The 27,763-nt window shown below is 41.8% G+C and overlaps 1 protein-coding gene across 8 annotated transcripts in view; it reads right to left on the reverse strand.

Moving 5' to 3' along the window:
- LOC138970517 (ras and EF-hand domain-containing protein homolog) overlaps nucleotides 1–27,763 on the reverse strand; it is a 107,712-nt gene that overhangs the window by 32,000 nt on the left and 47,949 nt on the right. For 5 of the 8 annotated variants that reach the window (XM_070342971.1, XM_070342976.1, XM_070342970.1 and 2 more), the window contains exon 4: nucleotides 830–979. In XM_070342971.1, coding sequence (XP_070199072.1) covers nucleotides 830–979 — 150 coding nt within the window. Of the gene's footprint in view, nucleotides 1–829; nucleotides 980–5,818; nucleotides 7,095–21,966; nucleotides 22,200–27,763 lie in introns of those variants that run through there. The other 3 variants (XM_070342975.1, XM_070342974.1, XM_070342977.1) reach the window with 3 other exon arrangements.

The raw sequence follows: 27,763 nt of genomic DNA on the forward strand, positions 1-27,763 counted from the left end.
CAGATTTATCAACTAGAAGCGGAAAAAACACCAGAAAAGTCCTACCTTCGATATACTCTCAAAACACACGAAATGATACATGTTTGATTCTGCCGCGGCAACAACAATGATACGTTATAAATATAAAAAAAATACACGTCATCATTTTGTTAACACAACCTAGGCAGATACGTTTTAGTGCAGATCTTTGTGACCGTTTATAGTAAAACCAGTTATAGGACAACCCATTCCCTTATCATATTCCACAAACAGATTGCTTTTACAAGGCAGTGGCAGCCCTACAGAGCAACCCACAACACAGACACAGGTCTCCCAAAATCAAATGCACAAAAAGGTAAAATCGACATCCAGAACAGCTGAAACGGAACAAGTTGTGCATGTCACTGGAAAGAACATTCAAATCTGTATCCAAAAGAATGAGTTTGTTTTCACCTATCGTGTCTAACAATGACGTCATGACATGCTGAACGGTGCAGGATTCATTTCTCTCAGAAGCCATTCAAGGCGGTTTGTGAAGCAGTTTAAGCAGGTGATGGGACCATAACAATATATTTCAGTAACTCCTCAACACATTGCCTTCAAATATAACAAGTACAGCCATAACACGGAAACTGCTAACTGAGGGCATATCCAACCTTTTGAATGTCTTCTCGAGGCGTTCGTTCTGCACCTATGGTCCGGCAGATACAGCCAAAACAATTATACTGCTAACAGAGGGCTTGGCCTACGTTTTGAATGTCTTTTCGGGGCGTTCGTTTTTCCCTCACGGTCCAACAGGTACAGCCAAAACAATGATACTGCTAATTGGTTAACAGAGGACATAGCCTACCTTTTGAAGGTCTTCTCGAGGCGTTCGTTCTCCACCTGATATCCCCGCACATCCTTGATGACGCCCAGCAGGATGGACTCGAAGTTCTCCAGCAGCTCGGGGTGTTCCCCTGTGTGCAGTCTCTGGTACAGCTCAACCACTTGCTCCTGACTGTAACACAACGTCGTCATAATAGTCAGCTCACAACAACAACAACAACAACAAGTTTTCCAACAGCTCGGGGTGTTTCCCTGTGTGCAGACTCTGGTAGAGCTCGACCACTTGCTCCTGGCTGTGATACGGCATGTCAATACAGTCAGCAAATACATCATCATCGACTTCAATTCTAACAAGTTTAATAACAAGAACTACTACTACTACTACTACTACTACTACTACTACTACTACTACTACTACTACTACTACTACTACTACTACTGCTACTGCTACTGCTACTACTACTACTACTACTGCAGCAACAACAAAAACAACAACAACAGAAACAACAACAACAGAAACAACAACAACAACAACAACATCACCATAAGAGAGAGTCCAGGTATCCCCCTATGCACATGCATCGTCATCATCACCCTCATCATTATCAGCATCATCACCCTCATCATTATCACCCTCATCATTATCGTCATCATCACCCTCATCATTATCAGCATCATCACCCTCATCATTATCACCCCCATCACCCTCATCATTATCAGCATCATCACCCTCATCATTATCACCCTCATCATTATCGTCATCATCACCCTCATCATTATCAGCATCATCACCCTCATCATTATCGTCATCATCACCCTCATCATTATCGTCATCATCACCCTCATCATTATCGTCATCATCACCCTCATCATTATCAGCATCATCACCCTCATCATTATCAGCATCATCACCCTCATCATTATCAGCATCATCACCCTCATCATTATCAGCATCATCACCCTCATCATTATCACCTCCATCACCCTCATCATTATCGTCATCATCACCCTCATCATTATCACCCCCATCACCCTCATCATTATCGTCATCATCACCCTCATCATTATCACCCCCATCACCCTCATCATTATCAGCATCATCACCCTCATCATTATCAGCATCATCACCCTCATCATTATCGTCATCATCACCCTCATCATTATCAGCATCATCACCCTCATCATTATCAGCATCATCACCCTCATCATTATCACCTCCATCACCACCATGCAAATGACAACTGTTAGAAACCACATTTTATTGTTTCTTCCGATGTGTGTCAAAGTACCGAGAAGCCTGAATAATGAGCACTGCACTGTCGTTAAAAAGATCAAAAATAACTATCAGTGTCAACAGCTGATGGTAATGGGTACACATAAGCGTTCACCCTGCAAAGAACGAAACCAGCGGAGAGATAGCTCGGTCGGTATCGGCGCTGGCTTGAAACCCAGTAGTCGCTATCGGCGTGGGTTCGATACCCAACTTTGTGCAGACACTCCCGGGTGTCCGGACACCCCCGGATCCCGTATTCACGCATGCGCACGATAAAGAACCCAAGCTCACAGCAAAAGTCTCAGGGCTTGGAAATGTGAATACACGCATGCATCTAAATCAAAATGGGATACCAGCCCAAATTTCCTTGAAGATATTCTCAAAGGACAATAAGTCATATCAAATATCAAAACATCTATCATGTACAGCACGCAGTCATTTCTTGACAATCCTTCCGCTAAATTGAAGCAGTACGTCGAATACAAAAGAAAAACACAAACTTTCTTGATATTCTCTCATACTGTTTTGCATGTGGAAGACAAACACCACGCATCTGAACAGGGTGCAATTATTCGAAAACGCAATGCACTATAAAGGCAAGTAATTGTGCCAACTCGGCAATTTTCTGACTTTGAGGAGTTGTCAAGGGTCAATTTTAGGGACTTGAAAAGTCACCTAAAGTCGGTTAACAAAGTGTGACAAGCGTGCACAAATGTGACAAACAAGACTACGAGGTAGTTCCTTGCAGCCATTCTACCGACATGTTGAAGCATTCACGCGCGAACAATCAACGCCAGCAGAGCAGACTTCTGATAGGCATCTCATTATTTTGGAATTGGTACGAATTCAGCTTACAATAATGTTCTTACGATAATCAATTTATCTATGTCTATTTAATTGTTTGTGCGTTTCAAAATACCAAAAACAAAAACTAATATCACCTTGAACCGTCAAAATGTAAAAGAAACCGAACGTTTGATAGCGTTCGTAAAGGCTTCCTTAATTGAGCTCGAAGTTGGCTTCGCGACGACTTGGCAAAGTCGGTTAATTGAGAATTCAGAGCGAAAGCTTCGTGCAGCGAGCTTCGTGAAGTAGACTTTGTGAAGTCGACTTCAGCCAACTATTAATATCAGGCTGTTACCGACACAGTGTCAGTGACTCTCCGTGTAACTGCTCAGACAAAACAGCTATACAGCCTACTCACGATGTTACCTTCTACATTAAATCGCGAATGCTACAATTCCTAAATATTTAGTACTGAAAATAACCAGTTGAGTCATCCTTTCTAAAATTCTTGGAACTCAGTGTTGTTTGTTTGTTTGAATGTATGTGTGTTTGTTTGTTTGTTTGTTTGCTTGCTTGCTTGTTTGTTTGACCGCCCTGATATGGCCCTTCGTGGTCGGCTGGGCGTTAAGCAAACAAACAAACAAACAAATTGTTTGTTTGAAGAAGGGTACGCACCACCTTCCCCATCAATATATCTTACGTCCCATGTAGCTTTTCATATCTGACTTTGTAAGACCTACTTTCAATGTGAAATAATTCTGTTTCATTCAAAGTAATAAAAATAATGTATTTATACTCATTCACCCTGGCCGAACGCCAAAAATAGCCGATGTTATGTGCACCATTACACACATTAAACATACTAGCCCAAGGCAATGTTTCACAAAACACACCTTGCAGTTTGCAACCGTGCAGTTGAGGGCATTTAGGGGCGGAGAGATACATGAAGCTCAGTCGGTAGCGGCGCTGGCTTGTAACCCGTTGTCACTATCGGTGTGGATTCGACCCCCACATTCGGCGAGGTAATCATTTCCCAGAGTCAACTCAGTGCAGACTCTCCTCGGGGGCCGAGCACCCCCGTGTGCACGCTTGCGCACGATAAAGATCCCAAATTCACAGCGGAAGTCTCAGAGCTTGGAAACATGAATACACGCTTGCCAGGGGAAAAAAATAGTTTTTGTTAAATTGGGTAGCGTCGTACTGTATGGCAACTCGTTTTCCCCAGAGCTAAAGCAGCCCGAATTTCCATGAGGGTAACCTCACATGAGGATATGATGTCAATACCAATACCAATACGAGGGTGGGGGGGGGGGGGGTAAGACAACACGTTGCAGAACGTAGGGGGAAGTACAGGACGAACTGAGGACGATGAAATGCTAGAAGTAACAGGGACTGTGTGAATGTCGACTAGGAGGAGAACAGGTCGTGGTAGCATGCAAACATTGTGATCCTAGTGCACCGGGACAAATAATTATGTCATTGATCTCAAGATATATTTCTCTCTCTCTCTCTCTCTCTCTCTCTCTCTCTCTCTCTCTCTCTCTCTCTCTCTCTCTCTCTCTCTCTCTCTCTCTCTCTCTCTCACTCTCTCTCTCTGTCTCTCTTTCTCTCTCTCTCTCTCTCTCTCTCTCTCTCTCTCTCTCTCTCTCTCTCTCTCTCTCTCTCTCTCTCTCTCTCTCTCTCTCTCTCCTCGCAATATTAGGCTCAGGGAGCATACATTCCGTAACAGCTTGTTAACATTCTCCCTTGCGCATTTGCCATCGCTGTGGCACGACAACCATGAAGATAATGATATGGTACGCGACAAAATTAACCGTAACGTCACAGGAAGCCAAAACCAATACATCATTATTACCAGACAACAGACAAGCCCAGAGAAAATATTTTGACAGATTTGACAAGAAAATACCGATGAGAAATGTTATGGGTAATTTGTAGAAGGTATTCTGGCATCACTTTTATGACAAGACCTCGTCCCATAATTATCAGTGGGGCGAAAATCTTGGCATTAGCGTAATTTATGGGAAGGAAAGTACTAAGATGTCTTGACGTGGTTATGAAACAGCCTTCAAGATGGCATGGCCCCGATAGACAAACATTCCGCAGTAACAAGTTGATTGCTGAAAATGTGGTAACAGACGAAATAGAGGAAATGTCATGCACCTCGAAACACACTCCTCCCTTTCCCTCCCCCTGCCCAGCTGCCTGGGTTTTTATACACAGATTTCAGGTTTTGCACTGACTACCTCTCTAATCATGTCTACCTCTAAAGTTCTCTTTTGATCTCAGCAATTCATTCTTCCTCTTTGCCTCTCTGTCGCTCTGTCTGTCTTTCTGTCTATCTGTCTTTGTCTCTGTCTTTGTCTTTATCTCTCTCTCTCTCTCTCTCTCTCTCTCTCTCTCTCTCTTTCTCACACACTCTCTCACACACACTCTCTCTCTCTCCCTGTCTCTCTCAGTCTTTCTCTCTCTCTGTCTTCTCTCTGTCTCTCTCTCTCTCTCTCTCTCTCTCTCTCTCTTCTCACACACACTCTCTCTCTCTGTCTTTCTCTCTCTCTCTCTGTCTCTCTCTCTCTCTCTCTCTCTCTCTCTCTCTCTCTCTCACACACTCTCTCTCTCTCTCTGTCTTTTTCTCTCTGTCTCTCTCTCTCTCTCTCTCTCACTATCTCTCTCTCTCTCTCTCTCTCTCTCTCTCTCTCTCTCCCTCTCTCTCTCTCTCTCTCCCTCTCCCCTTTTGACATTCGCTAATTTGTTTGTCTTCAGCAAAATGCACAAGTGCTTTCACAAACATTTCGTCATCAATAGAAAAAGCCTCCTTGTTCCGGTATCACCGATATTGTGTCTGTGAGAATCATGTTAGATTGTATGAGCATCATCACTGTGAAACTATAAACGTCTTCAAAGCCAAGAGTTCATTTGGGATTAAATAAATATGGATCCCAGTAAACTCACCAGAGACCACTGAGCGACGAGAAGTCCATGCCGACCATGAGGGCCGCTACAGACGACCTGCGCCGCCTGGTGGACGCCATCCGTTGCTGCATGGTGGGCATGGGACCAACGGTCATCAGGGCTTCCTCCTCCTCCCTCTCCTTCAGGCGAGTGTCCGCGAAGCTGTGACGTAGCTCCTCCATGGAGATGACCCCATCCCCGTTGAGGTCAAGGGCGTTGAAGATGATGTCAAGCTCCTGGGGACGGATGTCGAGGCTTGACGAGAGGTCGATGAACTTGTCTTTGGTGATGTGGGTCTCGCCGTTCAGGGATAGCAAGCGAGTCATCAAGCCTTCTGCGTGTTCTTCGTCGTTCATTGTCACTGGGTTTTGCGTCTCTCAGCCACACAAACAAACGCTGAGGTTTTTGGTATGTGTTGCTCCGTAACGAGCACCAAAGATGTGAGTTATTTGAGGGTTGTCTCTGTGGGATATAACTAGAATAACCCTACACACGAATACCTGGACACTGGTTATATTCAGCCAGGCATTTTCCTTGAATTGTGCAACGCGGCGTGTTATTATTCCATGTTGCTGGCCAGTGTATTTCACAGTATATCCACAAACAAGAGTCCTTGGTAGTTGCCTATCCTGGAGGTCAAAGTTCTCAGTCAGCCGACGTATGTACTTGCTGCGTACAGTGCACTATCACAATTCCATTTCGCCGTTCATCCTTTTGTGTACATTACAGAATACCCGCACACAAGTGCCCCGGGTCTCAGTCTTTCGCTCCTGAGGCCACAAGTTCACTGTCGGACAAGATTTAATTATCCTTGTGTGGTGCAGCATTCTGTCATTATTCCATGTCGCTGTCTATCCTCAGTGATTCCAGCGTCTCTCAGAGATTGCACAACCACACGGCTGATGACTGTCTTTCGCTACTGAAGGCCAAAGTGTTCAGTTAGCCAAGACCTGTCCCTGTCTATCGCAATACTCTGTTATCACGCCATCTTGCGTCCTTCGTGTGTAGCTTTCGCCACGATGACTGCACGCTGTTGCCTGCAGTGGTTGCCACTTGTTGTTTTCACTTCTGGTTCACACTTGCACGGCTAAAACAATTTCAGATCCATGTCTGTCGAGATCTTTATCGACATCCGTTTCGCATTGGCGTTATGACTCACTGTGTAAAAACAATCTGTTAGAAGTCCGTTTACTTAAAAAATAGGAAATAGGTTTCAGAAGTCTACAGCCCAGAGTAAGTGTACAGTATCGATTTCTGCATGTCAAGCCATTTTCAATTAATGTCCAGTCCTGTTCACTGAATGGAAATGCTGATCCTCCTTTGTGTAGTTAATGGGGTTAGGCTAAGAAAGTAGTATTGCTCATATAACCTCAAATAGCATCGTGGGGGTGCGGGGGGGTGGATTCCCTACGCACCTAATTCATAATTAACGCACAGAATCTGTACAAATCTCAACTCAAAAGCAGAGCCTTTCGTTTCTATCTAACTATGTAATCGCCTGAACAAGAAGAATGCTATCTTAGAGTCTTTCTGGTAATTCAAAGGCTATCTATTTGTTAAACATGTAACTAAAAATCAAAGTAAAACGTGAACCGTATACCAGCTGTTCCTGTTCTTTCAATCATTACCAGTGTACCTTTCTTCTGCATGGGCTACTTGAAAGGAATAACTACAAAGAGAGCCAAAGCTAATTCAATCAACGCAAAAAAATCCTATTTTAAACTCAAGTTAGGTGTAATTAGAGAAACGCCCTGTCAACAAATTGCGGACAGCTTTGGCAAACAAAGGGTCGGGTCTGAGCCAAACGTAAACTGAGCGCAGCATCCGTTAATCTCTAGTCAGCACGTCAGTTGTGTGTTTTGTGTGTTTTGTCCGAATCACGGGATCGTTAGGTTCAAACGCATTGAAAGAAAGCCGACCTATTTGGAGCTCACTTCTGACCTTCATTGGAAGAGACACCGTCAACTGTCTGTTTAGTCCTAAAACAATCTACGCTCATAACATTTACACATAAAACGCCTTCACAGACAGCCATACTATTGGGATTTGTTTGGGTGTTGTTGTTTTCTGCCATTTCTTGGAAAAGACAACGTCAAGTGTGTGTTTTGTCCTGACACTGTCTACACACGTAACATTTACATTTCATAAATTCAGAAACTGTCCATACGCAATTTGCTTGTTGTCGTTCTACATGTTGCTTTTTTAGATACGATTTTATAATAACCTAAAGTGAATAAACATGCTAGAGCCAACATTTACCGAATTATTTGGAATTTTGACCCTCCACTGGAGAGGAAAAGCTAGGGCATCTGCTACTGCAGAGGAACATGAAGTTGACTTTTTCTCATTTAAATCAATTAAGAGAAAGGTAAACGCCGCACAAGAGACACAGCAATGTAGCCCTGACAACTAGGGACACAATCGTACCCGGAAGTATTGACTCAAAACCGGAAGTAAAGAGCGAATTCCTTTTATGGAAATTGAGCAGAGTTTTTTTCGCTTTTTTGTTTTGCTTTAAACACTTATTTTAACTGAAAGTAGATTCAATGCACGCCATTTACCAGATTCAGTGAACATATGCGATGAAAGCATGGCTCGGCTATAAGATAAAACCTTTGATAGACTTACCACTCTTGGGTACAACACTTTTCCAAATATCACAAACACACACAAGTCAGACAGAAAAAAATACAGCGTTTGCGATACACTATCAGTCCTCAAATACTAGAAAAGCCTTCTTCCTTACCGTATGTCCTTTGCCTGTGCACGCCCAGTCAAACAATGTTCCCACTGCGGTCAAAAACACCGCGATAGTTACAACAATAAAAGTCGAATCTGTTAACATTTATGTCGGCTTGATCGATTTCTTAAGGAATGCTTGTGTGTTTGTGTAAGCAATTATGAAGCTGTCTCCACGCCAATCCATTGACTTCGACACCACCCCCTGTAAGTATGAGTCGCAGGGATCCCAGATGTTGGACCTCCCCCCCCCCCCCCCCCCACCTACTCTCCACCCTCCCCCTACTCTTTCTTGCATTTAGTACAGCTGGCGCAAAAAAACATGGACCCATGATCTTGTCTTGTCTTAACTTTGCAACTTGTTTATTGACCCAAGGGAACATAGCAACGTACAAAAGCAAATAATAGTCATTCTTTCTTATCTCTGTATTTCTTTCTTTATTTGGTGTTTAACGTCGTTTTCAACCACGAAGGTTATATCGTGACGAGGGAAAGGGGGGAGATGGGATAGGGGAAAGTGGGGAGATGGGATAGAGCCACTTGTTAAGTGTTTCTTGTTCACAAAAGCACTAATCAAAATATTGCTCCAGGGGCTTGCAACGTAGTACAATAATAATATATGACCTTACTGGGAGAATGCAAGTTTCCAGTACAAAGGACTAAACATTTCTTACATACTGCTTGACTAAAATCTTTACAAACATTGACTATATTCTATACAAGAACCACTTAACAAGGGTAAAAGGAGAAACAGAATCCGTTAGTCGCCTCATACGACATGCGGGGTGCAGAGAAATAAGGATGTGGAAAAGAAGACTTTTGGAAAGTGAAATAAAGGTGATGGATCCAGTCAGGTAGAAATAAGACAACAAGAAAAGAATTGGAAAACTGCAGGGAATAGTAGGGAGAGTTTTCTTGGAAGGAAATATAGGTGAAAGGACTGGTAAGGCAGAAATAAGACAAAAGAAGAGAAGAAACAGAACCGTTAGTCGCCTCTTACGACATGCTGGGTAGCATCGGGTAAATTCTTTCTAGTCCCAACCAATATGGGACTCCCCCTAACCCGCGGGGGGTTTATCTCTGTATGATTTGCTAACCATTACCACAACCAGGAGAGGCAACTAATGATAAAATCTATTGGTTACCATTGAATTCGACACTAGGAATTCTATTCACTGTGTCCTGAGCTGTCCCACACAAGGCAACACTTTGAAGTAAATAAATAAAGCAAGGAAGCTCCGTGTTTCATATCTCTTTTTGCTTTTGTTTACCGTTACACTCAGACAAGGACTGCTCATCAATTCCAAGATGGCGGAAAAGCACGGACAGACCACTGATAGTGCCCGGATTAAGAAGTTCTCCGCCGAGACTTTTACTGAGACTGACTACGAACCCGCCAGTCCGACCAACAATAGACGGAGAGAGATAAGTAAAATCGATCCCATGGAAATAAGTCTGGGCCCTGAGCTTCACCTGTCCTCTTATCTATCTGTGACAATCTATTATGCGTTTGCATATATGCGCTTCTTATTCAGGACACAGCCATATATATCTTGTCTGACCTCAGTTACGCCTTCCAGCCGAATTCCAACCTGATTTACTTTGACACGCACTATGCTTACCCATACAAAAACTTCTTTACCGCAGTGACTATAAAGGCGTTCTTTTTCTCGTTTTGGCCGACCCTGAAAGATTCTTGATAAGAATCCTGACTACAATACAGTCTTATTTTATTACATTTAGAGGGGGAATCGAAACGAGGGTCGTTGTGTATGTGTGTATGTGTGTCTGTGTGTGTGTGTGTGTGTGTGTGTGAGTGTGTGTGTGTGTGTGGGTATGTGTGTGTGGGTGTGTGTGTGTGGGTGTGTGTGTGTGTGTGTGTGTGTGTGTGTGTGTGTGTGTGTGTGTGTGTGTGTGTGTAGAGCGATTCAGAGTAAACTACTGGACCGATCTTTATGAAATTTTACATGAGAGTTCCTGGGCATGATATCCCCAGACGTTTTCTTCATTTTTTTGATAAATGTCTTTGATGACGTCATATCCGGCTTTTTGTAAAAGTTGAGGCGGCACTGTCACACCCTCATTTTTTAATAAAATTGATTGAAATTTTGGCCAAGCAATCTTCGACAAAGGCCGGACTTTGGTATTGCATTTCAGCTTAGAGGCTTAAAAATTAATTGATAATTTTGGTCATTAAAAATCTGAAAATTGTAATTAAAATTATGTTTTTATAAAACGATCCAAAAACAATTTCATCTTATTTGTCATTATTTGCTGATTCCAAAAACATATAAATATGTTATATTCGGATTAAAAACAAGCTTTGAAAATTAAAAATATAAAAATTATGATTAAAATTAAATTTCCGAAATCGATTTAAAAACGATTTCATCTTATTCCATGTCGGTTCCTGATTCCAAAAACATATAGATATGATATGTTTGGATTAAAAACACGCTCAGAACAAGCGGTGGACAGATGATGCTACGAGTATACGATCTTGCGGAAAAAAATGCAGTGCGTTCAGTTTCATTCTGTGAGTTCGACTGAGCCTGACTAAATGTTGTATTTTCGCCTAACGCGACTTGTTTCTTTGTATGTTCGGTAAGCAAATATTCAAACCAACTGATGACATGAAAAGCTGCAAGCACAATCCGCATGAAAAGGATGTGTGTGTTGCAATGACTGGCTAACCGATTAGACGATGTTGGGAGATAACTCTGTCGGGTTTGTATGGGTTGTGAAAGAGTGAATACTCCTGCTTTTAGTGAGGCAAACTTTCCCATGTGACATTATAGACCAAGGGTGTGTCTGAAACACGTAGACAAGCACGTGCCCATGTGACATTATAGACCAAGGGTGTGTCTGAAACACGTAAACAAGCACGTGCCCATGTGACATTATAGACCAAGGGTGTGTCTGAAACACGTAGACAAGCACGTGCCCATGTGACATTATAGACCAAGGGTGTGTCTGAAACACGTAAACAAGCACGTGCCAAAAGTTTGCCTCACTAAAAGCAGGAGTATTCACTCTTTCACAAGCCATTTAACCCCTACAGAGTTATGTCCAGAGTTATGAGAGTTATGTCCAGAGTTATGTCCAGAGTTATGTCCAGAGTTATGTCCAGAGTTATGTCCAGAGTTATGAGAGTTATGTCCAGAGTTGTGTCCAGAGTTGTGTCCAGAGTTATGTCCAGAGTTATGTCCAGAGTTATGTCCAGAGTTATGTCCAGAGTTATGTCCAGAGTTGGTCCAATAAAGCGCTGTCTATACACAGCTGATTGCACACAGCTCAGTCTCAACGAACCTTCCGTCACAAAAGATCAAATTAAAATGTTAGCACAACTTAAAAGGCGTGTAATTTCAAAGCAAATACGCCACACAGCTCACTACGAAAGCTTTCTCAGGACTGTCAATTGAAGGTGTAGCAGTCACAGCCACCGCAATCCTGGCACGCTTAACCGTGCACGTGGAACCTAGCGCTACTGCAAGGTACACTGACACAGATAGCGCTGCTCGGAGTTGATATATATCTAGATCTTATGTGAGATGCTTCCCTCTCAATGACGCAACTTCAAAAGACCATTTTTCCGCTGTGGGCATAATCCCCGACAGTTCCGTGTTCAGAGATAAAATTAATGTGTTCATGTCCTGTCAGTCAAACCCTGCCCCCACCCCCCACCCCCCCCCCCCCCCCCCCCCCCCCCCCCCCACCCACCCAAAAAAATAAATAAATAAAATAAAATAAAATAAATAGGATCTGACCTTGTGGTTAATGAGGTATGTGATTGTCGCACTACACACAGACGCCCAACACACAGAAGTCATGTCACATCATGTCCGATCTTTCTCTCTTGTGTGAGAAGGCAAGGTCTATAATTTCCATCATTATCAAGCTTACGTAAACAGCTATTTCTCTCTCTGTCTCTGTCTCCCTTATGATGTGTGTGTGTGTGTGTGTGTGTGTGTGTGTTTGTGTGTGTGTGTGTGTGTGTGTGTGTGTTTGTGAGTATGTGTAGATGTGTGTGTGTGTGTGTGTGTGTGTGTGTGTGAATGTGTGTGTGAGTGTGTGTGTGTGTGTGTGTGTGTGCTCTCTCTCTCTCTGTCTCTGTCTCTCTCTGTCTCTCTCTCTCTCTCTCTCTCTCTCTCTCTCTCTCTCTCTCTCTCTCTCTCTCTCTCTCCCTCTCACTCTCTCTCTGTCGCCTTCAATAGAAAACATTCTCTGTGCTAGTACCGCCGATATTGTGTCTGTCAGAATGTTTTGAGATTGAATGAGCATCTACACTGTAAAACTATTACCGTCTTCAAAGCCAAGAGTTCAATTGGGATTATGTTGCAAAAGCTTTTCGATCCATGTAGCAAACTCAAGGAAACTCATGAAGTAAATCTGGATTGGCAGGGAAAAGGGAGTGGACTACAGACAATTGGCTGGTAATAGGAGACCGGGAGGAGGCAGGGCAGGATCTAGGAGTAAGCCCCCCCCCCCCCCCCCCCTTACCCGGCAAAGGTACCTTCTTTTTACATTTAGTCAAGTTTTGACTAAATGTTTTAACATAGAGGGGGGAATCGAGACGAGGGTCGTGGTGTATGTGTGTGTGTGTCTGTCTGTCTGTGTGTGTGTGTAGAGCGATTCAGACTAAACTACTGGACCGGTCTTTATGAAATTTGACATGAGAGTTCCTGGGAATGATATAACCGGACTTTTTTTATTTTTTCGATAAATGTCTTTGATGACGTCATATCCGGCATTTTGTAAAAGTTGAGGCGGCACTGTCACACCCTCATTTTTCAATAAAATTGATTGAAATTTTGGCCAAGCAATCTTCGACGAAGGCCGGACTTTGGTATTGCATTTCAGCTTGGAGGCTTAAAATTTAATTAATGACTTTGGTCATTAAAAATCTAAAAATTGTAATTAAAATTATTTTTTTATAAAACGATTCAAAATTACGTTTATCGTATTCTTCATCATTTTCTGATTCCAAAAACATATCATTATGTTATATTTGGATTAAAAACAAGCTCTGAAAATTAATATATAAAAATTATGATTAAAATAATTTTCCGAAATCAATTTAAAAACAATTTCATCTTATTCCTTGTCCGTTCCTGATTCCAAAAACATATATATATATGATATGTTTGGATTAAAAACACGTTCAGAGAGTTAACAAGTCGCGTAAGGCGAAAATACAACATTTAGTCAAGTAGCTGTTGAACTCACAGAATGAAACTGAACGCAGCAAGACCGTATACTCGTAGCATCGTCACTCCACCGCCCGTGGCAAAGGCAGTGCCCGTGGAATTGACAAGAAGAGCGGGGTATTCGTTGCGCTGAGAAGGATAGCACGCTTTTCTGTACCTCTCTTCGTTTTAACTTTCTGAGCGTGTTTTTAATCCAAACATATCATATCTATATATTTTTGGAATCAGGAACCGACAAGGAATAAGATGAAAGTGTTTTTAAATTGATTTCCAAAAAAAAAAATTTGATAATAATTTTTATATATTTAATTTTCAGAGCTTGTTTCTAATCCGAATATAACATATTTATATGTTTTTGGAATCAGCAAATGATGGAGAATAAGATAAACGTAAATTTGGATCGTTTTATAAATTTTTATTTTTTTTTACAATTTTCAGATTTTTAATGACCAAAGTCATTAATTAATTTTTAAGCCACCACGCTGAAATGCAATACCGAACCCCGGGCTTCGTCGAAGATTACTTGACCAAAATTTCAACCAATTTGGTTGAAAAATGAGGGCGTGACAGTGCCGCCTCAACTTTCACGAAAAGCCGGATATGACGTCATCAAAGACATTTATCAAAAAAATGAAAAAAACGTTCGGGGATTTCATACCCAGGAACTCTCATGTCAAATTTCATAAAGATCGGTCTAGTAGTTTAGTCTGAATCGCTCTACACACACACACACAGACAGACACACACACACACACACACACACACATACACCACGACCCTCGTCTCGATTCCCCCCTCTATGTTAAAACATGTAGTCATAACTTGACTAAATGTAAAAAGAAGGTACCTTTGCCGGTACACACACGCACGCACATACACCACGACCCTCGTTTCGATTCCCCCTCGATGTTAAAATATATAGTCAAAACTTGACTAAATATAAAAAGAATAGAGATATAGAAAAGCGGGCTACCGCGCTTTTCTGTATTGTTAATTGCACTGCCTTTGCCACGAGCGGTGGACAGACGATGCTACAAGTGTACGGTCTTGCGGAAAAAATGCAATGCGTTCAGTTTCATTCTGTGAGTTCGACTGAGCTTGACTAAAAGTTGTATTTTCGCCTTACGCGACTTGTTTTTATATTTAGTCAAGTTTTGACTAAATATTTTAACATCGAGGGGGAATCGAAACGAGGGTCGTGGTGTATGTGCGTGTGTGTGTGTGTGTGTGTGTGTGAGTGTGTAGAGCGATTCAGACTAAACTACTGGACCGATCTTTATGAAATTTGACATGAGAGTTCCTGGGTATGAAATCCCCGAACGTTTTTTTCTTTTTTTTGATAAATGTCTTTGATGACGTCATATCCGGCTTTTCGTGAAAGTTGAGGTGGCACTGTCACGCCCTCATTTTTCAACCAAATTGGTTGACATTTTGGTCAAGTAATCTTCGACAAAGCTCGGACTTCGGTATTGCATTTCAGCTTGGTGGCTTAAAAATTAATTAATGACTTTGGTCATTAAAAATCTGAAAATTGTAAAAAAAAATAAAAATTTATTAAACGATCCAAATTTACGTTTATCTTATTCTCCATCATTTGCTGATTCCAAAAACATATCAATATGTTATATTCGGATTAAAAACAAGCTCTGAAAATTAAATATATAAAAATTATTATCAAAATTAAATTGTCGAAATCAATTTAAAAACACTTTCATCTTATTCCATGTCGGTTCCTCATTCCAAAAACATATAGATATGATATGTTTGGATTAAAAACACGCTCAGAAAGTTAAAACAAAGAGAGGTACAGAAAAGCGTGCTATCCTTCTTAGCGCAACTACTACCCCGCTCTTCTTGTCAATTTCACTGCCTTTGCCATGAGCGGTGGACTGACGATGCTACGAGTATACGGTCTTGCTGAAAAATGGCATTGCGTTCAGTTTCATTCTGTGAGTTCGACTGAGCTTGACTAAATGTTGTATTTTCGCCTCACGCGACTTGTTTTTTATCAAGGAGAGACCCCAAATACTTCTTTTAAATCCTAAAATTCAACAGCATGTGGGGACCAAGGCCACCCATCCCCCTCCTAGCCAGCCCCCGTACCTGCCATAGTTTGGAAGCCCCTCCCGCTCATACATTAGGTCCATCAGGGGGGGGGGTAAAGGCGGGGGTGCAGAATCGCGGTGCACATATCGAGCGCGTGTGGGAAGCAAACTCAAAAAGTATAATCTTTCTACCGTCTGCATAATCTTTCAAGCAACAGGTAGCAATACTGCACCAGGTAGCAATACTGCACCAGGTAGCAATACTGCACCAGGTAGCAATACTGCACCAGGTAGCAATACTGCACCAGGTAGCAATACTGCACCAGGTAGAAATACTGCACCAGACAATATAAGGACATGAAGGGCATATAGTATGAAAATGGTGAACTAAGACGTCACCTTACCAACACCACCCCCCCCCCCCACCCCGCCACAAACACACACATCAATGTGGACCCAGCTGTTGCGCATGCTCGGCGTGCCGATGCATTGTGGGAAGCATCAGGTGACCCGCTGGGTGCTGTGAGTTCACCCTATTGATCACAGCCAAATTCAAATACTCCCTGTCTTTCTCTGGTCCTTTTCCACTAACCCAATTTTCTTGTGCTTTTGTTCATCAGAATTCTTTGTACTTTTGATCCCCCCCCCCAAAAAAAAAAAAAATCAGAAAAGTACAGGTGAAATGGATTAATATTGTAATCCGTGTAATTTATTGCGCGTAGTCTGATGGAATGCACTATGTGAAGTAAAAGTCCATTTTCATACACAGGTGTCGCTTTTACAGCCACAGATGAACAGGGCCGGACTACCGGGGGGGGGGGGGGGGGGGTTATGGGGTTGCGCAACCCCCCCCCTCCCCCCCCCCTCCTAGCCTAAACATGTACCTCACTTATTTAAAACATTTTTTATTATTGTTATTACTGCCCCTGGACCACCACTGGCAACCCCCCCTCCCTCCTCTTAGCCTAGTCCGGCCCTGATGAACACATCTCAAATAATAGTGTGGGTGTACTAAGAGTGATGTAGTTTTTGAACACTATCATAGCTTCCACTGACCCAATTTTCTTGCAATTGTTTCTCCTCTTTTTGGTAATCAGGGGGGGTTCTGAGAATCAGCTGAGGGAGGAGACATTAAATGAATGAAGCTGTCAATGAACGGGCCAACCACCCGTTAGCGGTGTCGATGACTGCATGCCGCTGTTTCCAGGCATTTAACAGTGTGGCCACTTTGCCCTGAAAGGCGCGATCTGCTTCCACCTCAACATCTGATATCAAATCTTCACAAGCTGCCTGTGTGCCTGTCTCTGTCAGCAACAAGGGGAAAGATTACTGTGCTTTGTTGCAAGACACCCAGCATCTGGGGTTAAGATAGTAGTTGTGATAAATGTATCCAGGGTCAACCAGATGAATCGATACAGAGAGTTTCTAAAAACTTGATGTTTCTCCAGATTTAAAATGTGAACATACTTTATGGTTAGATCTCAACTCATTTCTAGATATTTCAATAATCAAATGTCACTTTGTATGCCTTTTTGTGATAAAGTTTTCTCTCTCTCTCTCTCTCTCTCTCTCTCTCTCTCTCTCTCTCTCTCTCTCTCTCTCTCTCTCTCTCTCTCTCTCTCTCTCTCTCTCTCTCTCTCTCTCTCTCTCACAGTGGCACGAAAAAAAACCTCGATCATTCTGCCATAAGTGCATGTGGCTGATTACATCTAAACAGACCTTCAACTTGAACATCTGAGAAAATGAGGTTTTACGAGGTGGGGGTATATAGGTTTAATTACAGAGACTATGAATAAAACATCTGTGAAAGGAGGGTCTTAAAAAGGAAGAAGTCTTACATTGGGGAGAGGGGGTTAAAAGGTGGGTTCTACTGCATCAGTAACAAGTTCAAGTTCAAGTTTTATTAGTCCATAACCCATGGGGGCATTTTGAACAATAAATACAATCAATACAATCATGATATATGCTAATATAGTAAAATAAAAATTAAAAACAATTATGAAAAACTGTTACAAGTTCTATTAATAAAGTCCAAAATATTCTTTAGCAATTTATTTTTCTTAGTAGCAAACAGCTTTTTAAATTTAAGTGCATTAGGGTTTTTTCCAATAGTAAGGTGGTAACAACTCAGCTCTTTCTTCTTTGAAAAAATCACAGACAAATAAATAATGGAATTCATCACCTATGTCTTGTGATACACATTTGGTGCAAGTTCTTTCTGACCTCGGGATGTTAAGATAACGTTCTTTCTGTACAGGCAAATTGTTGTTTAATGTTCTAAACTTCATCATTGAAACATATTGCTGATATGGCAGGTGTGTGACATAGTCTTCACATGCAAAAGTATCTTTAAACATTCGATAATTCCAAAACAAAACGTAAAAAGGCTTTCCTCGTGAAAATACAGTCTGTTCTGGTCTGTCGCCTACGTATGTTATATGCCCCGACAATTAAGACTGACAAGTTAGGTTCTAGTTTATTTCATTAGCTCGTGTTTGCCCGTCTTGCGCTTTGTTGAACGCGCCAGTCAAACTAAACACACCCAGGTAGCGGTTCTTTGTGCTTGACAAAGTGCGATAACAGTTGGTGAAATTGTCAGCTGGGACCACCAGTGCTCTTGGAATTTCTCTCTGGTTCACTGCACCCGTTCAAATGCTCGGGTTAGAATATCCCGTTGAACAGAAGGGTATGCTTAATTATATCCACCCTTAAAGGGACTAGCAAGCGAAACCGTTGTTTGTGTACAACCTTCTTCTTCTTCTTCTGCGTTCATGGGCTGAAACTCCCACGTACACTCGTGGGTTTTTTTGCACGAGTGGGGGTTTACGTGTATGACCGTTTTTTACCCCGCCATTTAGGCAGCCATACGCCACGATGCATGCTTGGTATTTTCGTGTTTCTATAACCCACCGAACTCTGACATGGATTACAGGATCTTTTCCGTGCGCACTTGGTCTTGTGCTTGTGTGTACACACAAAGGGGGATACGGCACTAGCAGGTCTGCACATAAGTTGACCTGGAAGATCGGAAACATCTCCACCCTTAACCCACCAGGCAGCCGCAGCCGGGATTCGAACTCACGACCTTCCGATTAGGACTAGGAGGCCGACGTCTTACCACCAAGCCACTGCGCCCGTCTTTTGTTTACAACCACCACTATTCACTTCAGTCACCAAGTCCATGCTTTCAATGGCGAGATCTTCACCTAAGATAGAGTACAATCATTTCCAGAATGACCCGGATCCTGACGTTATCTTAAACTTGTTCAAATATGTTACCCCCCGCCCCGCCCCCCCTCCCCCTCCCCCATAAGAAACAACACCAAAAACCCAACTAACAGTTGTCCAAGCGAATATATAACACCTATACTGCCAATGTCTTTACCATTGTGCTGAATACAGGGATGAAATGTCTGGCGCATTCAAACACATATCATTATACAAATGTATTAAATTAGACACATTTGTAATCGACAGTGTGAAAACTGCTGAAAAAGAAACAACAATTTCAGCACTCGCAATCCACCATATCCCTAACCCAAACCCACGTTCACAAGTTAATCATAACCTCGTTTCATTGAAGCCTGTGCAATGTACCAGATGGGACACCCCAGACACAAGGCCGAGCCTCTGTAAGGCCCCCCAAAAAAATAGGTGTGGTTACGGTAACATAGCCAAAAAACATAGGGTAGGAAGGTAGGCAATCATTTTATTTTTTTTTTTACTTTTTTTTTCTAATGTGTACAAATTAAACCTACTTGACAGGGAAATAAGTGTGCGACTCGAGCGCTGTCGCTTTCATTGCGTTTTCTGCACTCGGTTTTTTTTTCTTTTTTTTCTTTTTTTGACAAATGTAATAAAAAGTTATAGGGTCGGCCCCTAAAAATAGGGTAGGTCGGGTTACCGTAACCACACCTATTTTTTTTTTTTTAGGCCTAATCAATGAAAATATTTAGCCTAGCTTGAACAATAAAACATAAGAACAGGGAAATACGGAAAGGAAATATGCTGCTGTTGCACCTTTGTAAAGAATAACGAATGGAGCCCCAGCATCGCCAGCGCCATAAAAGCGATTTCATTATTAGAGGCAAGAATGCCCATGACATTTTTCATATCAATTATGTGCCCGACACCTGTGCGAACTGCCATACACCGCTTTGTTGGAGGACTGAAGGTGTCGGTGAATGATCAATGGCTTTAATAATTACAACACATAACTGTGGCGTAGCATTCTTACATCTTCTACTGTATACATAACACTGACACAAAAACAGATATCAGCAAACAATCATCTTTATAAGGCCTCGTCTAAAAAGTCATTACAAAAAGGATGTTGCTTTTTTCTGTTTCGAAAGGATCTTTGTATATAGTCATTTATTTTCCAGCTTTACATACAAACCGTTACAGTACCGATATGTTCATTTACAAACCTTTAAAATATAAGTATATGCACTCATTAATTCGTAAAATATCGGCATTTTCACCTAATAACCGGCAAAATACCAATAGTTTTACTTACAATCCGGCAAAATACCAGTATTTTTTAGACTGTATTTTAATAGGTAAAATACCAGTATTGTCACTTACAACCCTGTAAAATACGGACAGTTTTCCTATAACACGAAGACCATTTTAGTCAAGGTTACAGAATACAAAAAATATGGTGACGCTGTTCTGTATCAAACGTGACGCAGATGTCAGAATGTATTGGTGTGTTGATATACATTATATCTGCCTTTTGCTACACCACCAGATGTTACGACATTTTTACTACTCAGACACACGTAACACAGTACGTCTGTTTATAACACCACCCTCCCCCCCCCTCCTCCCAGTATGATATTGGTCAGCTGAAAAGGTTATTTTGCCATATGTCTACATTACAAATCATATCTAACTGTTTCAATACTCTTTGTGATGAGTATAACCTATTCCATTCGTTGCAAATCGTTTGTGTGTCCTTTTTCTTCAACTGGAAGAGATACCATACGAAATACACATAACACAGATGGTCCAGAAAAAAAATCAAAAACCTTCCCTGTACGATATCGGTCAACTAGAATTGTTATTATATACCAACTTTACATTTTAAAGTATGCTTAACTGGTTTCGATCGTTATCATATATTAACTTTACATTAAAAAAAACGTGTCTAACAGTTATGTGCGCTTATCCTGATAATGCAGATGCATTCAATGCAAATTGTTGTTTATATCCCTTCTCTTTAGCACTGCAATGACACAGATACCATCGGCGATTTACGCTTAACACTTTAGGTCTGAACCCCCCCCCCTCCCCCCCTCCCCCCCCCCCCCCCCTGTACGATATCGGTCAACTGAAATCTGATAATGCATTAAATGTACATTAGAAAGCATGTCCAACTATAGCAAAGCTTATCCTGACGATTACATTTCATTGAGTGAAAATCATTCTTTAGGGAATCAAAAACAAGAATGATTAACGTTTAATTTATGACAACACAATAGTTATTGCTTTTGAATTACGTTGTTTATGGCCCTTCCCCATTATTGCACGCGGCATTAGAGAAACCATATTATGATGGCCATAATCAGATGAGTTGTCTAATTATCACCATGCTATACATTCTCACCCCAGTGCCTAACACTTAGATTCACACCGGCACGGTTGGCCTAGTGGTAAGGCGTCCGCCCCGTGATCGGGAGGTCGTGGGTTCGAACCCCGGCCGGGTCATACCTAAGACTTTAAAATTGGCAATCTAGTGGCTGCTCCGCCTGGCGTCTGGCATTATGGGGTTAGTGCTAGGACTGGTTGGTCCGGTGTCAGAATAATGTGACTGGGTGAGACATGAAGCATGTGCTGCGACTTCTGTCTTGTGTGTGGCGCACGTTAAATGTCAAAGCAGCACCGCCCTGATATGGCCCTTCGTGGTCGGCTGGGCGTTAAGCAAACAAACAAACAAACAAACTTAGATTCACACACAGGCACAGCAAATCACACTTTATCACTGTATGTACCAAACAACACGTTCTTCTCAAAACAGTTAATCGTCACACGGTGAACAGCTGTTTCAACACTTCCACATTCCGTGTTTTCCGTTCCTTCAAGACGGTGTAGCCGAAGCACAAAAACAATCACTTATAAAACGGAAACGAAGGAAACGCACAACATATCATACTTATCACAAAGTCTCCCGAACACTGTCTTCTTAAAACAGTTAATCATAACACTATGACCAGCTGTTTCAACACGTGCACATTCCGGAAAAAACACACTGTTTTGGGCAGATTTCGTCCAAAAGACACACGTACAGCACTAGTTGAAGAACACTTCCCAAAACACAGTCACGTACGGGTTTGTGTCGACGTCGCCACATGCGTGACAGGGTAAGATCGACAACAGTGCAGGGGGGATCTATCGACACACCGGGACTCGCAGCGGACAGGTAAAGCCAGGTAGGTAAGGGATAGTGGGGGGACAGGTAACGAAAGGTAGGTGAGAGAAGGGAGGGGAAGGAAAAGAAACATCCGGATAAGTATTGGCCAGGTAAGGACAGGTAAGGTAGGAGAAAGGGGGGGGGGGGGGGTTGGGGGGTGTGCCACAGCTGGTGTGGCGTTGTGTCTATCGGTGATTATCCTCCACTAACATATTATCTTCTCCTTATCCACCCTACCCCCTACCGCCCCCCCCCCCCCTACCCCACTGTCCCTCCCAGCTCACCACACCTTTCGTTGACATACATGTAGCATTACATTTACATTACTCTTTTTTTCTAGCCCCCCCCCCCCTCCCCCTTTCCAGTAACTCCCGCCACTCACTATTCCACACACCAGTAGATAGAGACACGGTCAGGGATCTATATTTATAGTCACAATATATAATTGTCTATAATAGTCATACGATGTTGTCAGTTGCCGTAATCTCTATCCAGAAGTCATCACCCACAGGAATAGATATGAGACAGAAAGTTGGCAGTGACCCCCACACACACACACACACACACACACACACACACACACACACACACACACCATCCCGTTGTCGTTCTGCTCAGCAATAGGTATGCTGGCAGTCGACCACCCCCCCCCCCCCCCATACTCTCACTCTAACGTCGATTAACGCATGAATAAATAGACACAGAAAGTTAGCAGTGAACCCCAACCACGCGCTCAGATAAAGTCACACGGGAATACATAGGGACACAAATTAAGCATTTAACCTCAACTCCACCAAAACGCCACTGCATACAGGAATAGATATGACTAAGTGCCAAAAGGTGCTCACAGAACAGAAGACGACTTTGTTTTACAATAAAAATGTTTCTAAAAACGTGTGTCTGCTGAAAATTGGTGTGTGTGTGGATGAATGTGCGAAGAGATAGTGGACATAATTTCGTGTGTCTGACTTGAACGGTTTTGAAGTTATCTTTGTTTAAAGTCAAAAATAACGCCAAAACCGGCCATCTGAAAAAGGACATCGTGATACCTCGTGTTTTGAATATGCCACAGAAAAATAACAAGAAGCACAAATGAATTGCATTTAGTTTGATTGAATGCCTGAAACATCGCTTTACAGACGAGACCAAACGTCAAATCTAAATCTCGAGAGAATTTTTTTTTTTCGATAACCGAATTTTAAGGTGTCGCACGCAAGATGATTCGTCATCACGGCATACATTTTTCAATCGCAGATATTTACTAAATTTCTTTTTCAAAAACTCTGGAATTGATGTCGACACGTCAAGCGATAACGGTGTATCAAACTGCTGTCTTTCAAGTAATCCAGCAAAGACTGCAGAACTTTTGAACAGCATTTTTGAAAACGATTTGAAAATTTCGTCATATCTTGCGTGCGACAAAATGTTCGGTAATTAACGGTTATTTTCTTTTAAAAACAAAATTTACATGTACAAAGATCTACTTCATTTACGGAACCACGTGACACATTCTGTGTTCAAAATTTGTGAAGAAATCACGAACCACGATTGCGCTATCAAGTGTTGAAATTATGTCGTCAACATCTTTTCAGATCTTGCGTGCGACACCTTCTTGCGTTCAACATAAAATGTCACTACCTTATCGAGTTTAATGGGTAAAACTAACTATTTGTTGTCTTAGTTTAATCTTCTTAATTAAAAGCGTAATAAAACCGAACTTCTAAGATGAATTTTAATTGAGATTAGCGAAAGAGCGGGCACGCAAGTCGACCTTAAAGTAAAAGAATGATAACACGAGCGTTTGTCGTGTTGTCTTGCGTGCAACACATTGTCCAAAAAGGAAAATGTATATTTTTCTCAGACGTTTTTTAAGTTGAAACCTTGAAACTTCACACACATTTGGGGTTTAATCGCCCCCATGCATGGTAAAAGTCTTGTTGACCCTTGTCAGATTTCAAGGTCACGGCTGGGTCACATGTGGTTCAGAAAACGGATGAAACATATTTTTTCAGAGATTTTTGAAGCTAGAACCTTCAAACTTCAAACAACGCTTTTGCTTAATGATTGTTCAACATGGAGAATTCAAGGTTGATCCTTGAGAAATGTGAAGGTCATAGCAGGGTCTCGTGTGGGTAAAAAAAAAACATAACCTTTTTCTCAGAGTTTTTCAAAGCAAGAACCTTGAAAGTTCACATTTTTGGGCTTAATAGCCTCCATACACGGTTAAAGTCTTGTTGACCTTTGTCGAATCTCAAGGTCACATGGGCAAATCAAAAACACGAAAATGCATCATTATCTCAGTTTTTTTTAAAGGGAGAGCCTTCAAACATCACACAACTCTCAACTCCGACTTAAAGAAGTTAAGGTAGATCCTTGTCACATGTCAAGGTCACAGAAAGGTCTCGTACGGGTAAAACAAACAAAACAAACAGATAATATTCATTTTTTCAGCTTTGTTGTTAGCTAGAATAGAGGCACATGCCACCATTCCATTCAACATGACTCATAGAAATGTATGATGTATGACGTAATTGCATTGTGTGTAATGACGCGGCTGCCTCTGTAGTTATTCCAGCCTTTGAAGAAATGGCGTTTTTCCTTGCTTGGACACATTTTTCCTTTTCTTGGATGTTTCAGGAGTTTGGGTGAGTTTGGTGTATATGGTTGAACACAATTTAAAATTTGCATAAAAGTGTATTAAAATAAACAGTGGTAGCCAGTCTCATCTGTTGTGTCGACAATTTAATCTCTTTTGTGTGACCTCAACTTGACCCCTCTGAATGCTCTCAATCATGGAAATTGACCACACTTTGATTATAACCAAACAACATCAAAACTTTGGAATGTGTGAAGTTTCAAAGGTGTTGCTTAAAAGGCGTTCGTGAAAATGACAATTGTATGTGTCTGACTTCAATGCGACCCCGCTGCGACCTTGACGTTTGATTTTATCAACCAGACTTTCATCATGTGTGAATGACTTCAAACACTATAAAACTAGTTGAAGAAATTGACAATTTTTCAAAGTTTAAGCCAGATGGCACTGCTGTGACCTTGAAATTTGACAAACATTAACCAGGCGGTCACCTTTTTTAGAAAATATCCTTAAAGGATCTTTAACCTTACTGTGACCTTGGAATTTGATGAGGTTTAATTTAACTTGCGTAGTGTGCCAAGTTTCAAGGCCCTAGCTTCAAAAACATATGAGAAAACCTCATTGAAAAATGTATATGTTTGACCTCAACGCGACCCTGCTGTGACCTTGACTTTTTCAACCAGACTTTAATCGTGTGTGAACATTATACACTAGAACTGTGTGTATTTTCAAAGCTCGTGCTATAAACGCGCTGAATAAATTGAAAATATTCCACATTTGGACCAGATGTGACCCCGCTGTGACCTTGAACTTTGACAAAGATTAACAAGCAGGTCACTTTTAATGAGGTTTTATAAAAATGCTGAAAGTATGTGAAGTATGTAAAGTCTAACTGATCTAGTATTAAAACATGTAAGACGTGACAACGACAATTTTCCAGTTTGCAAAGGAAATTTAACCTCGCTGTGACCTTGAAATTCAATGTTGTTTAGTGTGATGTGCACCATACCTGGAGGTCATTATACTTTGGTTGTGTGCCAAGTTTCAAAGCCCTAGCTTTAAAAACGTGCGAGATAACCTTAATGCTATGACTCAGTGCCGTTTTGAATGATATAACGAACAAAATTATCGTTATTTGTAAAATCATTTGGGTAAATTTATCTTTTCTTTTCGTAATTGGGTTCCAGCATCTGTTGTCTTAACAAAAATCACAATATCAGTCGTGTTTGTCAACTTTTATTTTTTAGCCCCTTTGTCCGCTTTTCGTGCGCACCTTTTGGCACTTAGTCATATAGAGACAGAAACTCAACAGTCAGCCCCACCTCTATCAAAAAGTCATTCTATGAGCCCCGCCCCTATCAAAAAGTCATTCTATGAGCCCCACCCCTATCAAAAAGTCATTCTATGAGCCCCACCCCTATCAAAAAGTCATTCTATGAGCCCCGCCCCTATCAAAAAGTCATTCTATGAGCCCCGCCCCTATCAAAAAGTCATTCTATGAGCCCCACCCCTATCAAAAAGTCATTATATGAGCCCCACCCCTATCAAAAAGTCATTCTATGAGCCCCACCCCTATCAAAAAGTCATTCTATGAGCCCCGCCCCTATCAAAAAGTCATTCTATGAGCCCCACCCCTATCAAAAAGTCATTCTATGAGCCCCACCCCTATCAAAAAGTCATTATATGAGCCCCACCCCTATCAAAAAGTCATTCTATGAGCCCCACCCCTATCAAAAAGTCATTCTATGAGCCCCGCCCCTATCAAAAAGTCATTCTATGAGCCCCACCCCTATCAAAAAGTCATTATATGAGCCCCACCCCTATCAAAAAGTCATTCTATGAGCCCCACCCCTATCAAAAAGTCATTCTATGAGCCCCGCCCCTATCAAAAAGTCATTCTATGAGCCCCACCCCTATCAAAAAGTCATTATATGAGCCCCACCCCTATCAAAAAGTCATTCTATGAGCCCCACCCCTATCAAAAAGTCATTCTATGAGCCCCGCCCCTATCAAAAAGTCATTCTATGAGCCCCACCCCTATCAAAAAGTCATTATATGAGCCCCACCCCTATCAAAAAGTCATTCTATGAGCCCCACCCCTATCAAAAAGTCATTCTATGAGCCCCGCCCCTATCAAAAAGTCATTCTATGAGCCCCACCCCTATCAAAAAGTCATTATATGAGCCCCACCCCTATCAAAAAGTCATTATATGAGCCCCACCCCTATCAAAAAGTCATTCTATGAGCCCCACCCCTATCAAAAAGTCATTCTATGAGCCCCGCCCCTATCAAAAAGTCATTCTATGAGCCCCACCCCTATCAAAAAGTCATTATATGAGCCCCACCCCTATCAAAAAGTCATTCTATGAGCCCCACCCCTATCAAAAAGTCATTCTATGAGCCCCACCCCTATCAAAAAGTCATTATATGAGCCCCACCCCTATCAAAAAGTCATTCTATGAGCCCCACCCCTATCAAAAAGTCATTATATGAGCCCCACCCCTATCAAAAAGTCATTCTATGAGCCCCACCCCTATCAAAAAGTCATTCTATGAGCCCCACCCCTATCAAAAAGTCATTCTATGAGCCCCACCCCTATCAAAAAGTCATTCTATGAGCCCCACCCCTATCAAAAAGTCATTCTATGAGCCCCACCCCTATCAAAAAGTCATTATATGAGCCCCACCCCTATCAAAAAGTCATTCTATGAGCCCCACCCCTATCAAAAAGTCATTCTATGAGCCCCGCCCCTATCAAAAAGTCATTCTATGAGCCCCACCCCTATCAAAAAGTCATTATATGAGCCCCACCCCTATCAAAAAGTCATTCTATGAGCCCCACCCCTATCAAAAAGTCATTCTATGAGCCCCGCCCCTATCAAAAAGTCATTCTATGAGCCCCGCCCCTATCAAAAAGTCATTCTATGAGCCCCACCCCTATCAAAAA

The sequence above is a fragment of the Littorina saxatilis genome, linkage group LG7, assembly GCF_037325665.1.
Source record: "Littorina saxatilis isolate snail1 linkage group LG7, US_GU_Lsax_2.0, whole genome shotgun sequence".
Classification (NCBI taxonomy): domain Eukaryota; kingdom Metazoa; phylum Mollusca; class Gastropoda; order Littorinimorpha; family Littorinidae; genus Littorina; species Littorina saxatilis.